This window comes from Aricia agestis, chromosome 3 (assembly GCF_905147365.1).
Source record: "Aricia agestis chromosome 3, ilAriAges1.1, whole genome shotgun sequence".
NCBI lineage: Eukaryota > Metazoa > Arthropoda > Insecta > Lepidoptera > Lycaenidae > Aricia > Aricia agestis.
The window spans coordinates 21,305,009-21,324,628 of NC_056408.1; the positions used below are offsets into that span (position 1 = coordinate 21,305,009).

General features: G+C 37.2%; 1 protein-coding gene across 1 annotated transcript; it reads right to left on the reverse strand.

Annotated features, from left to right (window-relative positions):
- Positions 1-7,149, reverse strand: LOC121740378 (UDP-glucosyltransferase 2-like). Its single transcript, XM_042133059.1, has 9 exons — positions 7,008-7,149; positions 6,764-6,851; positions 5,742-5,907; positions 5,044-5,238; positions 4,673-4,892; positions 4,103-4,319; positions 3,795-4,014; positions 255-358; positions 1-164 (listed from the first exon to the last, which is right to left on the reverse strand). The coding sequence occupies exons 1-9, from the start codon at positions 7,146-7,148 to the stop codon at positions 4-6; spliced, it is 1,512 nt and encodes a 503-aa protein (XP_041988993.1). The 5' UTR covers position 7,149; the 3' UTR covers positions 1-3.
- Between the last annotated feature and the right edge of the window lie 12,471 nt (positions 7,150-19,620).

Genomic DNA, 19,620 nt, shown 5'->3' on the forward strand with positions numbered 1-19,620 from the left:
TTTTTAGTCATTTTTTATTTTTTCACTTTGCTTTAATGACATCCATACTTTCTTCACACCGCTGAAGACGATCAAGAAGAAGAGGAGAAATAAGACCAGTTGGTCCAGCATCAGTATTTCGTACCAACTGTAGAGCTGACTTTTCGAACGCAGGTGTTGTGCACCTGAAAATAATGTTTTTCAGTTTGACTATATATATATATATATATATCTTGGTGCCAAAATACTTAATGACTAAGCGGTATTGCTTTTACCTTTGCTTCGTATGGCTAATTCTACGTAGTGCTTTATTAGCTGGGAAGATGTTACTGGACGGCTCATAAATAAATAAGACACTTCTTTCGCTCGCTTGTAATAACTGAAAAGTAAATTGTTGATTAATTTTTACTTTTTCAATGAATGCAAATTACAGGCCACAACAACGATATTATAATAAAAAACCGGCCAAGTGCTAGTTGGACTCGCCCATGAAGGGTTCCGCAGCAGCAATAAGGTTTATTTCTATGAAATGAAAAGGTTTTTGGTTTATTTTTATATTTCAGATTGTTTAATCAAAGTTAAATTGAGGTTTACTATTTATGACGTAGAAAAAAAACTACTTGCTAGATCTCGTTCAAACCAATTTTCGTTGGTAGTTTCTATAATAATGTACATCATATATTTTTTTTAGAATTGTCATGCCCCTATTTTAGAAGTTAGACGGGGGGGGGGGGGGGGGGGCGGCACATTTTACCACTTTGGAAGAGTCTCTCTCGCAAACTATTCAGGTTAGAAAAAAATGATTTTTTTTTTTTTATTATTAAATTGGGGCCGTCTATGGACTGTTCGTCCATATCCTTTTTTTGTTATTTTATTATTTAGATTTTTCGCACCAAGGATAATTGAAATAATATTATAAATTTTAATTAATTGTGGTCCATCACGCCATGGACACTTTTTTTTTTTTATAATTTTTTTTTTTTTATATATGTGTGTATATATTTAATAGAATAGAGTATAATATGTTATACATATAATAAATAAATATATATATATTTATTGTTTTATAAATTGCATAATAATAATATTAATGTTTTGAACGGTGAGGTCCCAGTCGGTGTGGCGGCCAGTAGATCCGACATTTTCCGATTTCTTTAGATTTTATGCTGCTCCACCTTTGCCTTTAGATGTTGTGACATTGGCTTGGTGGAGAGGGGTCACTCAAGCTGGGTGGAGTTTCTAAGTTGTTAAAAAGATATCGTTCTGTGTCGAATCTACCCGCTATGTGGCTTAGGACTTTATCGTTCCTGTCTTTTATAGCCATTTTTATATTATAATCTTTTATGTGTTCGGTTGACACCTCCGTGGCTCTTTTTATGAAGCTTGCCACAGCGTCTCCATCAGTGTCAGTGTAATAGACACAGGTGTTAGTGTGCCGGGATATAGCTACAACTGCATGAGGAACGCTATCATGGATTGCCAGCTTTCGGGACTTGGTCTGTATGATGATCACCGAAGGACTCGTTAATCCCTGAGCTTCATGGATTGTGAGGACGCGAGAGTCCGTTCCCGATCCATAGCCTGTATTAGTGAGGGCTGCTTTCTCCTCTTGTGTGTGGACAAGATACAGGGTATTTAGATCGGTTTTAGGTATTCTCGCTCCTGTATACTTCATTAGCTTTAGGGACCGCACAATTTCCTTCGATGAATAGATGTTATTATAGACCATGTTTAAGGCGTATGCCACATCCATAGGGCTCCTGTGTGTGCAAGACAACTCCTGGGTGATGCTGGTTACCAGGTTTGGACGAGTGTAATTAAGTTTAAAGAGGTTTTCACGCTCTATAAACGGAAGTTGGTTAATATCTCCAATGAGGATGACATCGTTGGCGCCTGTTAACTGATTCGCCATGACGATTGAGCCGAAATGGTTCATGAGGGCCTCGTCAACTATCAACCTTTTGTAGGTTCCTTTTGTCCCATTTACCAGCAAAGAGGCCATGGTACGAACTTTATCTTTAACTTTGTTGCCAGTTCGTAGCGATAGCCTTTGCTTTAGATCCTCGGCTGCTTCGATTGTAGTTGTTATTATAACGTCTGTTTCCTCATTGAAGTTATTAATGATCCAAGTTGTCTTCCCACATCCAGGAACCCCATTGACCCACGAGTAGTTGATAGGTTTCGCGAATATGTCCCAGTCCATACTGGATTCGGGGTCCCCAGATAGGACTTCTGCCATTTCTAGTATCCTGTCTTCCAGCATTATTCTGGTACATTCCGCTATTACCACTATTGGATCCTCAGATTTTGTGATAAATTTGAGTGTTCCCGTGCGTTTTGTCTCATCCTCGTCCAGAACCACGAATCCGCAGTCGGCACTTAATGCCGCCATATACTGCCCTGTCATCGCCCCGGCAATTATTGTGGAGGTGACATTGTCGTATATGGCAGCTTTTGCATCCTCGAGTCTCACTTCTAACAGCTTTTGATTTTTCCGCTGATAGGCCTGCATGATCTTATTGCAGGTCAAGAGCTTTATGGTCTTGTTTGCTCTTATTATCGCCTGGAACTCGAGGAAGGCATTTATTATATGATCTTCGGGGTTCTGGGCCAGTCTGAGTTTTGGCGGGAGCACTTGCCCGAGATCGGCCCTATATCTTTTGTTTTTATTTGCCGGTGTTTGTGTAGATGGTTCCCTCAAAAAAGCCTCCATTGCTAAAGCCTGCCGATTTGTTTGTGACGAAGCCTTGATCCGAGAAAGGGTGTTTTTATCCTTGATCATTCTTTCACGATGAAGTACTTTTTTGATGGATCCCACAAACGCTTTTAATTTGGCCATTGAGTTTAGAGACTTCTTAATTTCATTTTTATCTCTCTCTTTCTCATCCTCTTTTTTGTCCTCCCGTGATGCTTGGAGTCGTTCACTTGCGGAGGATGAGTTCGCCTTATTGCTGGGTTGGGAAGCTGCTGGCTGATCATCACGATTCCTTTTGAGGAAGCTTAGGTCATCCCCTCGGTTCTCGTAGACGATTATCTCATGATGTTCTGAGGCTTTTACTATTCCATAGTAATTTGCAGCCCTGCCTTTGTCCTGTCCCAGTGACATGGCGTCTACGCTGATTATGCGTGGGGTGGTACTGTATCTTATCCCCATTGCTCCCAACTCCTTCAAAGACGAACATGCCCGTTCAAAGGCTGTTTGCGCGTCCCATTCGAATACTATTATCGTTTTGGTGTCTGATTTCAGTACTCTGCATGGTTGGCCAGGTCTGAAGGTAGTTGTTGGGAGAGCTAAATATTTGCTCATTTTCATGTTCGTCTTTGATGTACTTCCGTTTAGGATTGCTGCTAGTCCCGGTGAGATGTTGACGTGGTTGGGAGTGATAAGACGGCTGTATGTTATACCCAATGTTTCCGTTGGATTTGACATAAAGAGAGGGATCGGCCTTAGTTTAATTTTCGGTTCCCCGTTTAGTCCACGGGCTAGTAATTGTTGGGTTTGCTCTAGGGTCGGCTGTGTTACAATTTCGGTCGAAACTGCCCGTTGTGTTTCTGTGTGTGCCTGTGATTGTGTTGGCGCATGTATTTCTCAAAACAAGAAACAAGAGAGAAAAAATGATATTAGAAACCTCAATATGATTTTTGAAGACCTATACATAGATACCCCTCACGCATAGGTTAGATGAAAAAACATTTTTTTTGTTTGGCTGTGACATACGGACGGACAGACAGACACAGACAGATAGACATGACGAATCTATAAGGGTTCTGTTTTTTGCCATTTGGCTACGGAACTCTAAAAAGAGCCTAGTTACCTTGCATTGGACATAATTTCTCTAATAGCAATATCGAGCTTATCTGCCATGTCTTCCGAAAAGTCGACCCTCAAACCATAGCCATCTTTTGCTGCCCGATTTGCATTACTTGGCTGATCCCCATAGACTGGCACTGCCAATATTGGCACTCCATACTGCAATGATTCTATTATACTTAGAAGACCACCGTGGGTGATGAACAGCTTAATATTTGGGTGAGCTGTAAAATTTGAATATGGGTATATTATTTACAATCACTGTGAATTTCGATATACATTCAACTATTTTAATTCCCCTACAAAACATACCAAGAATACTTGTTTGTGGCATCCAATGTTTAACGTAAATGTTCTTCGGTAACTTTTCAGTTGGTCCATCTTTCCACAGCACAGTGTATGGTAGCTGTTCAAATATCTTTGTTAAAGCTTTTTTGGTGCTTTCTGGGAAATATTTTGCCTGAACAACTGATCCCATACTGAAATAAATATATCCTTGTTTCGACGAGTCCAATAATTCTTGAAGATCCTAAAATGTTATCAATTAATGTAGGTACTATTAGAATTTATTTTAAAGTTCTTGATACTTCTAGAAGGCTTCAAGGAGAGAGACCCGGGTCACAATCATAAACCTATATATTAAGTCTATGGTCACAATAGACATGTTCTGTCTACTCTGCTCGGGTCGTCCTTTTAATCGGCGTCAAACTAACGTCGAATAAATATTTATGTCCACAAATTCCACGACAAAATTTATTATTGTCGTTTGATAGGTCTGTATCTGTTAATTTGTCTGGAAATTATAATTTTGCAAACTCGTGTCGCAAGCCAAGATCAATTTTAGGTCCCTAAGCCATCGTAGTAAGTTTAGATAATATTTACCTTTGGCAAGGGAGGCGCGTCGTCTATGTGGTATCCCGCGATATCTATAACGTTTGGCGGTACGCTCTGAGCAGGAGCAAGCGATGGATGTGAATTTACGAACAGCACAGATATGTTATGCTTCACTTCTTGCAGCGGGGGCAGGGTAATCTGCCTAGCCTCGGCTATAGGACCAAAATTCTTTCTGTAGTCGTTCTCAGTTATTGACATTTCTACTAACCTGAAATATAAGCATATTAAATGATTGAAATTTAAAATTGAGAATATTTAATAGTGTTATCATAGTATAACAATCGGATAATTATCCGACCGTTTCTCATACGACTTCGATGTGACGCACAATGGTAATCAAAATGTAAAAAAAAACTTACAACTCGTTTATTATGAATGCAAAAAACATTATCGTGTTTTTGATGCGCTGCCACAAGCTCATCGGAATATCGGCCTCGTTTAGCATCAAAGGTATTGTCGGTATAGATTTGACAGAGTCCACCAGGTGCTCCATATACGGAGACAAGGTCGTGCCCAGGAGCAAGATCCATGGAGCTTGCTGTACTGCAGCGTATCTATAAAATTAAGATGCTTTTTGGCAGGAGCGCAGAAACAATCTGTAGCGTTATTTTGCGTAATTAATGTGGATTCTTTTTCAAATATTTTACTAAAGTATCCTTGCACATAACTACTTCTTGTTTTGTCTTATTAACATATTTTATGTTAATTATAAAAAGTAATAAAAAATTCACAGATACTAACGAATTTAATTAACCACAAAATGAATTTTTAGGTAAATTTTTTTGTTTATTAAACGTTGTTTTTAAACAAGAAAACTCACGTTTATTTTAAATATAATATGAACATGTAGCAAGATGTTACTGTATAGGAGTTTTCTATTTCCTAAAATATATTCTTAAGCTTTGCGGACTTAAAAAACAAATTCAGACGGCCATTTCTCTTTAATGTGTGCGTATTAGTATACGCACATATTAAAGAGAAATGACCGTCTGAGACCGTATAAAAATATGATAATATTATGATATGAAAATAGCGTCTAAAACCAATAATATCATACCCAGCATCGGCGTCTGTGATAAACCACTCATTGATGACAGCATCAAACTGTTTGATGGTGAGGACGTCCCTGACTGCGGGCGACGAAATCACCGTGTTTGACACGTTCCGAGCAAATTCCTTTATCAAACTCATACCCATCGTACTTTTGTCCAATACGTTTATTCCTGAAATAACACGGATTTAAATGGCCTCATTAAATTTAGCGCTTGTCCATAGTTTTCTCAAAAGGTAGCTGTTTTAGTAATTGCTCGGTGAAAGTTGCCTGGCACCCTTGTGAAGTAGAGATATTGGATATATTGTATCGAATGAGAAAGGGCTCCCACATTCTCGCCTCTTATTGCCCGAATTCACAGTGCATACGAAATATCTGCCGATTTCTTTAGATCAACACTTTTTCTTTCATTATTAAATATATCTACTTAAAAGCTAATTGATCTTGTCCAATTAAGTAAATAAGTAATTTACTTAATTGTATAAGTTCAATTAAGTAAATAAGTAACAGGGTAATTGAAAAAAAGGGAAAAATGATTCAGTACCTATAAAGATTGCGATAATTATTGTTAAGGTTTTATGCTATGAACTATGTATCGTTATATTAATATTTTTTTATTTTTTTTATTTTATGAAATAAGGGGGCAAACGAGCAAACGGGTCACCTGATGGAAAGCAACATCCGTCGCCCATGGACACTCGCAGCATCAGAAGAGCTGCAAGTGCGTTGCCGGCCTTTCAAGAGGGAAATGGGGTAATAGGGGAGGGAAGGGAAGGGAATAGGGGAAGGTGGGGAGGGGAAGGGAATAGGTTAGGGGATTGGGCCTCCGGTAAACTCACTCACTCGGCGAAACACAGCGCAAGCGCTGTTTCACGCCGGTTTTCTGTGAGAACGTGGTATTTCTCCACCGGAGAGACCCATTCGGATGCTACGCATTCGGTAATCCGGTCGAGCCGGCCCATTCGTGCCGAAGCATGGCTCTCCCACGTATAAATTATTATTATGTTTTAAATATCGATACACAATACCTTCAATAGTCTCCTGTAAATGACTGACGTCGATGATGGTTAAATTCTTCACTGGTTTTGTTTCTGGATAAACTGTTACCAATGTGATCTGAAATCATAATTTTAATACAATATGAATAAAATTGAACTATATAAGCAATCTCTTTGGAATGAAATGACAAAGACAAAGTATCTACAAATTTCTATACCGTAGCGTCGATGATAAAAATAATTGTTTATTATAATTTAAGGCAATCTTGGGTACCTCATGACCGGCTTGCAGTAGCGGTTTAACAATTCCAAACATTAAATTGTAATGGCTTCGGGATGGTAGACCCTGGATGCACAGGATATTATATCCCTGTACCAGCCCGAGACACGACAAAAGTATTATTCCCACTCTCATTGTTACCCTAAAATATATCTTTAAATTAACACATTTAAAAGTATTTTATAAATTATATAGAAAGGGCGCTGGGTGGAGTAAAAATGGACCAAGAGAACTTCTGACAATATTTGAGTTGGATATCATACAACAAAGGCGGAACTCACATTTTGCATACTTTGCATTAACTCCATCCAGAGCTTATAGCTCTATACTAATAGAATTAACGTGACAGCATCGATTTCCAAGCAAACTCTCAGCGACTTTTTAAAATTTTTTTAAAATTATACTAGAAATAATAATTTTTAGTCGTTGGTTGTCAGGTGTTTTTAGTGTTAAGGGTCAATTCAGACGCGGCGCGGCATAAATTTGTATGGATTTGCCAGATTTCTAATTGCGCGAGGCGACATGCCAATCTATCAATTCAGTACTTTAGAAATGCATCTACGCGTCGCGTTGAGGTCTGAATCAACCCTTAGGGTCAATAGGCTACTTGACCTAATTTTTTTCTTCATGCTAATCGCTTCTTAATCATTCATTTTCACAAAAAAAACTATTATTTTAATATTTAACATACTAGAAACCCATAAAAATACTGATTGAAAAATATGCCTTATAAATGGCGCCGAAAACACTGTCCGCCATAGTGTGACGTCATACGTTTTGTATTTTAAACTCTCTTTATTGAAAATTTTTTTATGTGCTAAATGTACGTGTCTAAAAGTGCCCAAAAATCATAATTAAATAAGAAATTATAAATCATTTGTAATGTTGAAAACTTTTGGAGAAAAGTTTTGGCCATTTCATTTCCCGTCTACAATAAATGGAGATAATATATAAAACTGATGTTTTATTTGAATTATTCAAGAAAATCTATTTTACAAATCTTTCTAGGCTTATTCTTATTATTTATGTACAAATAAACTTACATATAACGAGTGCGATAAATAAAAGATATTAAATTACGAGTATGATGACGTCACATCCAAATCGGAAGTACCGCAAAAGCGTTTTCGTCAGTACAAATCATATTTTCATAAAATCATATTTTCAAATCGACTTTATTTATCAATCATAAGCTTTTATTTGATGATAAGGGTGAAATGCGGTTTCCTAGGCCAAGTTCTACTAGAAATATGGATTTGTTCAATGAAATTGAATATAGGTCAAGTAGCCTATTCAGACCGCAACGCGACGCGTAGATGCATTTCTAAATTTCACAGTAATAATATACACTTTTCATGCACTTATTCCATTTTTATTAACTTATTTTTTGTTTCACACAACCGGTTTCATAAACCGGATAAAATCATCAGGTTTATCGAACCCGGTCCGGAAGCAATTGAAATCTGTCAAATCCATACAAATTTATGCCGCGCCGCGTCTGAATTGACCCTTAACACTAAAAACACTTGACAACCAACGACTAAAAATTATTATTTTTAGTATAATTTTAAAAAATGCCTTCAACACTGAGTTATAAGTACTACGTACTACAGTCGACACCGCAACGCAATGCTTGGTCACATTCAACAGAAGCTATATAGCCACAGCGCACTAGTCGCACGCGAGCAGCTCTTCTCGTGCAGAAGAGCTCGCGTGCGACTAAGACGTACAACAATGAAAACAAAAACAAAAAGTCACAAAAATTGGGTTAAGATATTGCAAAAATTATTCCAGTAAATTCGAAATACAACGGAATGACATTTCATCGGTATTAGCACTCTTATTTAATTATTTTCAACTAAAATACGAACATTCAATTACTAAGCGAAGACGCGCGCCATTTTGCACTGTCATAGAGTAGTAGATTCAGAGTGTAATGTGGTTATTGTAGGCAGAATACAGATCTATGATAAGACGACGATGAATGAAGTACTCACGTAGACGAGTTTGTATTTTGGTAATATTTAAAATATTACGTACATTATACATGCATGCGTATTGCGTACATTATAATATTTTTTTATTGTATTTGGGTCCATACTTAATAATAAATTTTATTAAAAAAATATATTTTTAATTTATCCACTTACTGAAATAAACTTGCGTGCAAAAAAATCGACCCACCTCTCTCCTTATGATTCAAACGGTAATAACTCAAGAAATATAATTAGTATTAAATAAATGTTGGAATCGTTTTAACGGTAGTACAATAAGGATTTAATTATTGCTATAGTTATTGTAACTTTGTGTTAACACTATTAACACAAAGTTACAAAACAGCACCACCTCAACCAGTAACACAATGTTTTTGAAACCCATGACGGAAAGCGAAGTAATTACAGAAATTTTGCAACTTAAAAACTCTAATTCAGAAGGATATGATGAAATTAATACTAAAATAATAAAACTATGCATAAATGAATTATCAAAAATAATGACTTACCTAATTAACCTGTCATTTGTAAATGGAACTTTCCCAGAAGGGAATAAAACTGACATTAATAACTATCGACCCATTACGCTGATACCTATATTATCTAAGATATACGAAAGGTGTATGTTTAGAAGAATTTATGACTACTGCTGTAAATATTCTATACTCTCAAAAGATCAGTTTGGTTTCCAGAAGGGCAAATCTACGACTCTAGCAATTTTCTCACTTATAAAAGCTATATTATCAAATATAAATAATGACAACCTAACTACAGGGCTATTTTTTGACATATCTAAAGCATTTGACTTAGTTTCCCATGAATTACTTTTACAAAAACTTGAAAAAATCGGCATAAGAGGGCCAACTCTACGATGGATAACTTCTTACCTTTGTAATAGACAACAATGTGTTATGGTTACAAGAATAAATAAATTTAATATATTAACAGATTACTTGTCGGAATATAAAAAGAATGTGTGTGGTGTGCCTCAAGGAAGCGTCCTGGGCCCTCTGCTTTTCCTTTTGTATTTAAATGACGTAGTTACAATTACTAAACATAAGTTTACTCTATACGCTGATGACATTTCTATTATTGTGACATCTAATAAAAAACATAATACAATTAGAGACCATGAAACTGACATTAATAATACTATTGACAAATTAATTAAATGGCTTGACATGAATAATCTAAAAATTAACCTAAATAAATCAAATTATATTCAATTTAATAAATCTCATAGCAACAGACATAAAATAAAACTCAATACCCCGAAAATAAAAGCAGTAAGTCATACAAAATTCTTGGGACTTATAATTGACGAAAATATTGACTGGAAACAACAAATAAATGAATTGACATGTAGCATTAATAAATTTGTATACGCATTAAGACACATCAAACAATTTACTAATAGGAAAACTGCCATTTTATGCTACCGCGCTTATGTAGAGTCACTGCTGCGTTACGGTGTAATAATGTGGGGCAATAGCACACAATACGATAAAGCGTTTAAGGCTCAAAAAAGATGCGTTAGAGCAATCTGTGGACTTAAACCCGATAAATCATGTAGGCCGGCATTTAAGGAATTGGGCTTGTTGCCACTACCGGCTCTTTACTTCTTTGAGACATGCATGTTTGTTTGGAAACATAAAGAATTATTTACTACGGCAGGGGAGATAAGTGATCGCAGTAGACGGGACCCCCACCGACTAGTAGTGAGCGACAACCCTAGATTAAGCAAATTTAACAATAGCTGTATTAATATGTGTGTCCAGTTATACAATAGAATACCGAAATATATCAAGTCGCTCAGCACAAGAATGTTTAAAATTAAATTATATGAATGGATAGCTAACCAGAATTTCTATAGTGTTAAAGAGTTTTATAATAAATTGACTTAATAATATTTTAATTATCAAAATCATATTGACATCTTTTAAATACTTATATATTTATAAAAAATGTGTTAAATTAATTATTATTGTAAACTAAGAATAATGAACTGTAATATTATGTTATGTAATGTTTTATGTGTGAGATAGAATCGAGTAGTAGGACTAAAAAATATATTAATTATGACCTTATGTGTAGAGGCCCTAAACAGTGATGAAATCAAAACTTTTTCAATTTTGCACGCTATTGTCATAGCAAAACATGCTGCACTGTATCAATAACTGTAACAACCCATGTAACCATGTTTTTGAGCAAATAAATATGATTATGATTATGATTATGTAATTGTAAATTGTTTACTAATTTTACAGCCTTAAAACAAAAACCGGTCAGTTTGGCATACCATTTCAGTAGGCGATTCATGACATCTTTCTTGTAAAAAACACTAACAAATTGATTTCAATAGCTCATAGTGCCACCCATTACCCTAATTTAGGTTTCCATCCGGGTTTTCCTTGACCTTATCAAAGTTAAGATGAACTCCTGAGCGATACCATGCCGACCTTCTTGTACAGCCACCTGGAGGTCCTGAAGGGTATCTGCGGCAAGAGTCCGGGCCCTGACCCTCCTTTTGAGTTCTCCCCATAGGTGCTCAATAGGATTAAGGTTAGGACTCCGAGCTGGCCAGTCCAAACCCGAAATTTCGACGTCGGAGAGATATTGACGAACTTTCGCAGCAACGTGCGGTCAAGCATTGTTCTACATCAATATGAAACCTTCATCAACAAAACCAGCACATAGCACCGCATGTTGTCCTAGTACGCCCTGAATGTATCGATAGGTACTCAAAGTGCCAAGGCGTGGCCCGGTTACGAACTCAAGATTGGTTTATGCATCAAAAGAAATCTCGCCCCATACAGTCCCCGAACACCTACCAAATGGAAGCCTTTCGTCAATGCACGCCTGCGCAAATCATTCTCCTTATCAACGGTATGCTTTTCTGCGACCATCGTTACCATAAAGACTGATTTAGCTTTCATCAGAAAAGAGCACGACCCGCCATTGCTCCAATGAAAAATCAACATGAGAACGTGCGAAACTAAGCAGCGCTTGACTGTGTGCTGGGGCTAATTTTGGACCGTTAGCGAGTTTTTGTGTAGTCAAACAGCTGCCTGCAAGTCTTCGACACGTACACACCCTAAAATATTATCACTTATTTTTGTTACACCCTGTATAGTAGTTGGGGAGGGGAAGAGGGGATTTTGGGACAAGCTCAAGCGTGTCAGATTAAGCTTGTATAGGCTTCCGACATGTGTCTAGTTATCATGGTATAGAAATCAGATTTCTGACATGGTGGGTTAATTATATTTTTTTAAATATTAAAATGTCTTCGGATCTGTCAGATTAAGATAGGGGATATTTTGTATACCCCAAAGAAGCTTCCATATAAAGCACTGACGATTCAAAGGTTTGGTAAGCCTGTAGGGACATTTCAAAATATAAAAAAATAAAGCTTCATATTTTCTAATAATAACTAAGCTTCGCAGATATTTTATTTTGCACTAAACTAAATGATTTAGTTTTTGTTGTCTAAAATATATTTATAATTAACCTAAATAAGCAATTTTCTGTATAAGTATATTTTCTTTTTGAAAACTTTAAAATGGCTGCAATTTCTGAACCCACCGCTAAAATAAAAAACGCTCTTATTATTTTTTTATCAGTTTTACCTAGTGTAAAAAACCTACGAGGTCTCCATGACGAGTGACTACAAAATTAGCACCTTCCCTCCCCTTAGTAATCACCGCCCCGCCTCCCACCGCTCATGCCTCAATGCCTCATAATAACTATTTGGTAATTATTACGTATTATTACTAATTATTATATCATCTTACATTTTAAATAGGTACGTGTTGGTAGCGGTTCGATAAACGATAAGGTATTTGCGTACGAAATCAAAGCAAAATATTTTAATTCACCAAAACAGTAATACTTACATTAAGTATCTGTAAAAAAGTAATATTAAAAAATCTTACCTCAAGTTAGGGATGATCTCATAATTTTAAGTTTATGATTGTAATAATATTATACATACAACTTGAATTATGAAACACGTTCGCTGCAGGCCAAACTTTTTCATTCAATGACCAACGACCAGTTTTATCAACCAAATTACCTTACATTTTTTACTCGTATGAACCGTTGTTATATTCATTTTTTATCTAATGTCTGTGGCGTTATAAAATGCAGTAAGCCGCAGCGATTTTAAAGAAGTAAATGGTACGATGTTTTTCACCATACTCGAAAACTAAACAAAATTACTAGTCGCCCTATTTTTATAGTTATTCTTATTTTATTGGATTTATCTTGACTGGTAAATGTTTCTTTAAAAGTGATAAATAAAACCGGTCTTAGGTTATCAACTTAAAAGAAAGTTTCAGTTTTCCTATTTCTAATAGACTCATCTTTATTAGAATTTGTGAAACTTGCGTTCTCTCAGCCTGAGCTGTGCTCTTGTATATTCCTGTAGCTTCTCAATTTTGATATACTTAACAACCTTTATTTAATAAATATTAAAAAAAAACACTGATAAATTAAATACCCCTTAAAACAATCTTTTGACAATAAATAATTAATTAAATTAAGTACATAGTTCAAACTACAAAATTAACAATAACAATATATTATACAGGTAAATAATAATAAAGTAATAATTAAAAAAAAACTCAATCAAAAAGACCATTCCGCAGCGCACTATGCTAAAATGTTCCCATCACGCTGGCCGCATTGCCGCGTTGAATGGCCAGGGAGACATGTTGGGCTAGGTACGCGCCGGAGGGTGGATCGTTGCCTGCTTCCCGCAAACGTCGTCCGAGCTTGCGAAAAAAAGCTTTTGCTTCGTTGCACAGTTGCACCACGGACCTCCCGTTTCGACGGCAAAAGGCACAAAGAGGTATTGACTTTCCAAGTCCGCATCCTTTTTGTGCTTTTGCCGAGCAGCGTGCTCAGCGGCAGATCCCGCATTTTGGGCAGTGCCAGAAATGTGAGAAGTGGCGCACGTGGTATCCCATAGGAGGCACCGACCTTTCTTTCAAGGGATCAGGGAAAGGCCGTCCGGGCGTTTTCCGTCGTTTCGGCTCAAGCCAGGGGGCTCAAGCACGCATGGTACATCTGCCGACACCAAGGCTCGACGGAAAATGTTGTTGAGGGTGTGGTGTCTAGTAAAACGACCAGCAGCTTTAATACAGCTGAGCCCGTGGTGGTGGTACGCGTCAATCTCAGTACCGCAGGGACAGCGATGAGGCTCCCACACTTCGCAGCCTAGTCTCAGGGCCACTGCTATTCTTAGGGTGTTATTATCAAGAAGGGTGCCGGCGGGGCAGGCAGTTTCTGCGTCGGTCAAAAAGGGGCATCATCTGCATGCTGCATCTTGCACCTTGGTTTTTTAAAATGTTAGTAACAAGGTCAGCAACTCCATTCGACGACGCAAGAAATGCCGGCAAACCAACAGATCCTATGCTCCTGATGCCCAAACCACCGTGTTTTATCGGTAGCGCAGCCTGTTGCCATTGCGGATCATCTAGAGAAATATTGAGTATTTCTAGCGTGGATCGGATAATACTGTCTAACTGACAGATCTCCTTGGGAAATCGCCAGGCCCAATGGGGGCCGTCCTAATAATTACATAAGTGGGTAGTTGAAATTATTCGAAGGCGGACGTATTTAATGTGTCTCTGCATTATAAAATTAATTTTAACTACTTAAACGGATAAAAACTGATGAAAACTTTTTGTAATGGCTGCAAGGCTACGGTCAATCATGGTTTTCACATGAACTGTGTGAGATGTTTGAAGATTTACCCTCTTAAGTGCCTGTTGCTGACTAAGGAGCAATACAAAGATTTTACAGAAGACTTAAAAACCACTTGGCTATGCCCGGAAGCGTATGTAATACTCCAAGAACAGACAATTCGGAAACACCGGTTCGAGGTACACCTATAACGAAAAATTTTTCACCAATCTCTTTTGTGAACACCAAACGAGGAGGAAGCAATACAAACAAAGAAATGGCTACAAAATCGGATGATATTGCAGTTTATTTTAAGAAAATTATGGTTAACATGGACAAGCAAATGACAGAATATCGGCAACTCCAAAAAAGATTTATTAACACAGAAACAGAATTAAAAAAACTAAAAAAAAATTAAAATAATGGAGGCCAAAGCTAATAAGATTGATACACTAGAAAGTGAAATAAAAGAACTGAAAGCTAAAAATTCTATTTTGGAGTCCAAATGTGCGATTTCATGTGCAGACATTCAAGCGAAATCATTACAGAATAAATCGGATAAAGTGCCATTAAAATTTGCAGAAATAGACAAGTCCAGTCAAAAGGAGGTAGTTGTAAAATCTCACGGTAAACGAAAAATTTACAGTGTGGCCACGAAAACAGCGACTTCGCTCGAGGCTCAAGAAAGTTCAAATCAGCGTCACAAACATTACAGACGACGAATACACTAATGAGGGCACTGAAGAAAAGTAGACACTGGTCAAAAGGAAGTCTCGCTACCCCATCAGTGAAGTAACGAAAGGAGGAAGCGAGAATGTCGAATTTATTACAGGAACCGAACGTAAGAAGTATTTGCATGTTTGGAGACTTCAGAACGATACAACAGTAGAAAATTTAGAATTGTATATCAAAAAAAATTGTGGAAATCAGGTGCAGATAAAAATAGATAAAAAAAACACAAAACGGAACGTGATTATGCGTCATTTGTCATCGGAGTTCCACAAAGTAGCTACGATAAAATTTACACACCGGAGGTTTGGCCTGTAAATATTGAATTCTCGGAGTGGATTTGGTTTCGTAAGCCAACAGCATACAGACCAAAAATATCAAAGGATAAAATAGAAATATTTTATCAAAATGTCAGAGGATTAAGGACAAAGCTCAAAGAGTTTTGGATCGGAATTGAGTGTTCAAGCGTGGACATATTCGCAATTACGGAAACATGTCTTAATTCGTATATATGTGACGCGGAAGTAGTATCCGCCGAATACGCAATAATTCGTTGCGACAGAGCGGACGGACGTAAACAAGGGGGCGTCTGTTTAGTTGCCACACCGCGGTTGGTGCTAGAACAGGTTCTAATCGACGTGAACATCGATAGTTGTAACTTTGAATTCGCGAGTGCAACAGTGTACATTAGAAATACGAGTAAGGTAAGAAATTACTTTTTAATTATTTTATCTCATTTTCGACTTATATTCCTTAGAAAAAGTTGTTCAACATTAAGGAACTCTTCCATAATATGTTAAAGGCTGAAGTAGTAGCCTTAATGTTCATTATTCATTTATAAAAATGTATCAGCAGTATAAAAAAATACAAAATTATCTTTTAACTATCAATTTCTTTATTGGTTTATAATTATCTTATCTATAGGAATATGCCATTGTCTATAATATTAAAAAAAGAACATAAAATTGTCTTTTAATTATCAATTCAACTATTAATTCTTCATTGGTTAATAATTATGTAATCTATATGTACGTGCTTTTGGCATATTATTAGCTTAAAAATGGCGTATATTTCAGAGATCTCTAAATGCATCGAAAAAATTAAGTAAAGATATTGTGAAAGCGTGCGTAGTTTTACATAACATTGTTAGAGAGAAAGATGGATACAGGAGTCAAGATTTGATTATGCCTCAAACTACCACTGGTTTACAGGCTTTACCTTCAAGTAATACGGCAGGCAACCGAAACGCAAATGAAATAAGAAACCAGTTCGCTGAGTACGTCTTTGTAAGCCCTGTGGGTTCTTTTCCATGGCAAATGGCTAAAGTCTAAAAAGGATAAATACTCAGTGATGCTCTTCCCGATGGTGGAGTCAGCACTGCCGAGGGATGTCCTCCGCGCCTGGCATAGAAGCAAACCGCCATCCAGGGACATATCTACATTTATGGAGTTTCTCAGTATCGAAGTAGAGTCCGAAATAAGAATGAATCTATCTGGGACAAAGGCGAGTCGTACTTTAGATACACCAAACCAGCCGACGGCATGTTTTATTTCATATATAGAAAAGAAAGACAATTTAAAACACTGCGCGGTAAGTTGTTTATGGTGTGAGAAAAATACCCATTCAACAGTAGAATGTTTTCGGCCGTTAAAAATGTCTCTTAAAACGAGAAAAGAGTTTGTAAAGAACAAAAGGGCATGTTCGATATGTTTAAGAACGAACCACTTAGCCAAAAAGTGTAGATCATTTCCTAAATGTCTGATTTGCAGGAAGAGGCATGTTATGATCATGTGTCCAATTCTGGAAGAGATAGAGTGTAAGCCGAAGCAAGATAAAGAAAATAAACAGAAACATGCAACAGAAGTGAACAGCAATGTAGCGTGTTACAGTACTTATTCGGCGACTACAACACTACTTCCAACTGTAATGGTAAAAGTGGCAAATAAAAATAAGGAAGTAACTGTTAGAGCACTTGTCGACAGCGGTTCGCAAAGATCTTACATTACTGAAAAGATTGCAAAGTCACTAGACCTCATGCCTACTAGGCACAAAGTCATTGCCCAGAGTATGCTAGGAAGAGTCAAAACCAAAGCAAAGAAGTGCAATATACACGAGATACCAATTAGTAGTATTGATAACAAATTTAAAACTAAGTTATCAGTTGTACAGCAGAGTCATATTTGTAGTCATTTACCTGGGTTAAGTTCTGTTAATGTACTAGACCATTTACGAGAGAAAGGTGTGACTGTACTTGACTCAATTTTTCATGACGTTCCCAATGACATTGACTTGTTAATAGGTGCTGACTTTTCTGGGTCGATTTTGACAGGTGAACTGATGCAACTTGATGACTTGACAGCCTTGAGAACAAAGTTGGGGTGGTGTGACCAAGGACAAACATGCTAAACACATCGCATTATTTAACAAAATTTGATATTTCAGATATTTGGTATTTAGAAGCACTAGGTATCATATCTGCCTGCACGGTAGGCAGCAGCCCCTTGGCGGGGAGGGTTCTACAAGGAAAAAATAACAAATTTGAACATCAGGGCGGACTTAGATATGACTGATGCGACCAATACGCGACTGAACTGACTGCCGACTCGGACGCAAGACTTACCCGCGATTGAAGACTTCCATGCAGGCTACTTGACTATGACTTAAGCTGACCTACCGGTCCTTCTTTCCGGGGGAGTGTGACGAACGCGGCATGAATACTCTTTTTATGATTTATTTGAATTGAGAATGGCTGCAGTTTTTACTTGTCTATTATTGCTACCTGACATTGTCACTTATGACTATTTTGCTTCCTACATAATATTGTACACATTTTTCTATTTGTTTAAGGTTTAATAATTATAATTTCTATCCTGTCCAAGCTGTATTTATTATTTAGCTGAACCTATCACAGTGGTACTTCTGGTAGGCCGAAATCCATGCTGCGCGTGCGACAGTCGAGTCTGAACCTGCGAAAAAATTCGAGCATTAATATCGACTCGAATATCTTAGCCGGAGAAGACAGAACTGCCACTGGTCTAAAATTAGTTATCTCTGATCCCGTAGAAGATTTAGGGACTGGAACTACCCTAGTAGTTTTCCATCTCTCTGGGAAGATGGCAGTACTTAAACACTGATTATATATGTGTAGTAGTGACTTTTCAAACACAGATCGACAGTCTCTAGATATGTACGGTGGAATTCCGTCTGGGCCCGCACTTTTCTTTGGTTTTAATTCTTTAAGCGCCTTACGTACATCGCCTAAGCCCAAGTGATGCAGACCATCCTACCTAGCATACGCCAACGAGATATCTCACTCTACATGTTTTCTCGATGTTTGATGGTTTGTCTCTTCATCTCTAATCACCCTAACATGACAAACATTTTTCTCGCGTAGATCTATCATCGAAATAACACATTTTTATAGAGTTTGGTCGAGATAATGTCGAGATTTTGACATTATGAGACGAGTAACCACTCGTCTCATAATGTCAAAATTTAATTATCTCGGGAGTGAGATATCTCGTTGGCGTATGCTAGGTAGGCATATGAGTACCATTATCTCCCACCTCCTTCATAGCTTTAAGTACATCTAACTCAGGGCGTCGAGAGCTGTAAACGGAATGAAATTATCCTGTTATCAATATTTAAATTATATAAAGGAGTCCAATCTACTTCAGCTAACAGACCGTACAACATCAATAGATTAGCTTTATTGAAATTCCAGCATTAAGATTCATTTGGCGGCGGTGGGTTATTATTTATTCCTTTAAAACTAGATAACCTGGAGGACAAGCTCAACTCCACCTCGAGCGGAGGATGGTATTGGTCAACAGGTACTAAAGGCTCCGCCGCTGTGAGTACCCTCGCTTCATCGTTATCTACCAACGAGTGCAATACTAAATCTAATTGCCGGCCCATGCAATTACCTACTGTGTTAATCTGAGTGAACTCACAATAAGAAACAAAATACTCGTAGTAATTACTTACATTAGATGCACAGGAATACATATTAAAATCTCCTAACACGACCACTTTTTGGTACTTATCACATAATTGTTCTATAATTTTAAACAATAACAAATATTCATTATCTGAACAGTTAGGTGGAATGTAAACAACACACAATAAAAACATTTGCTTACGAGTATAGTAACAGCAAGCATTTCTTTTGGAGGTACGCAAAGTCTCATGTTTGTATC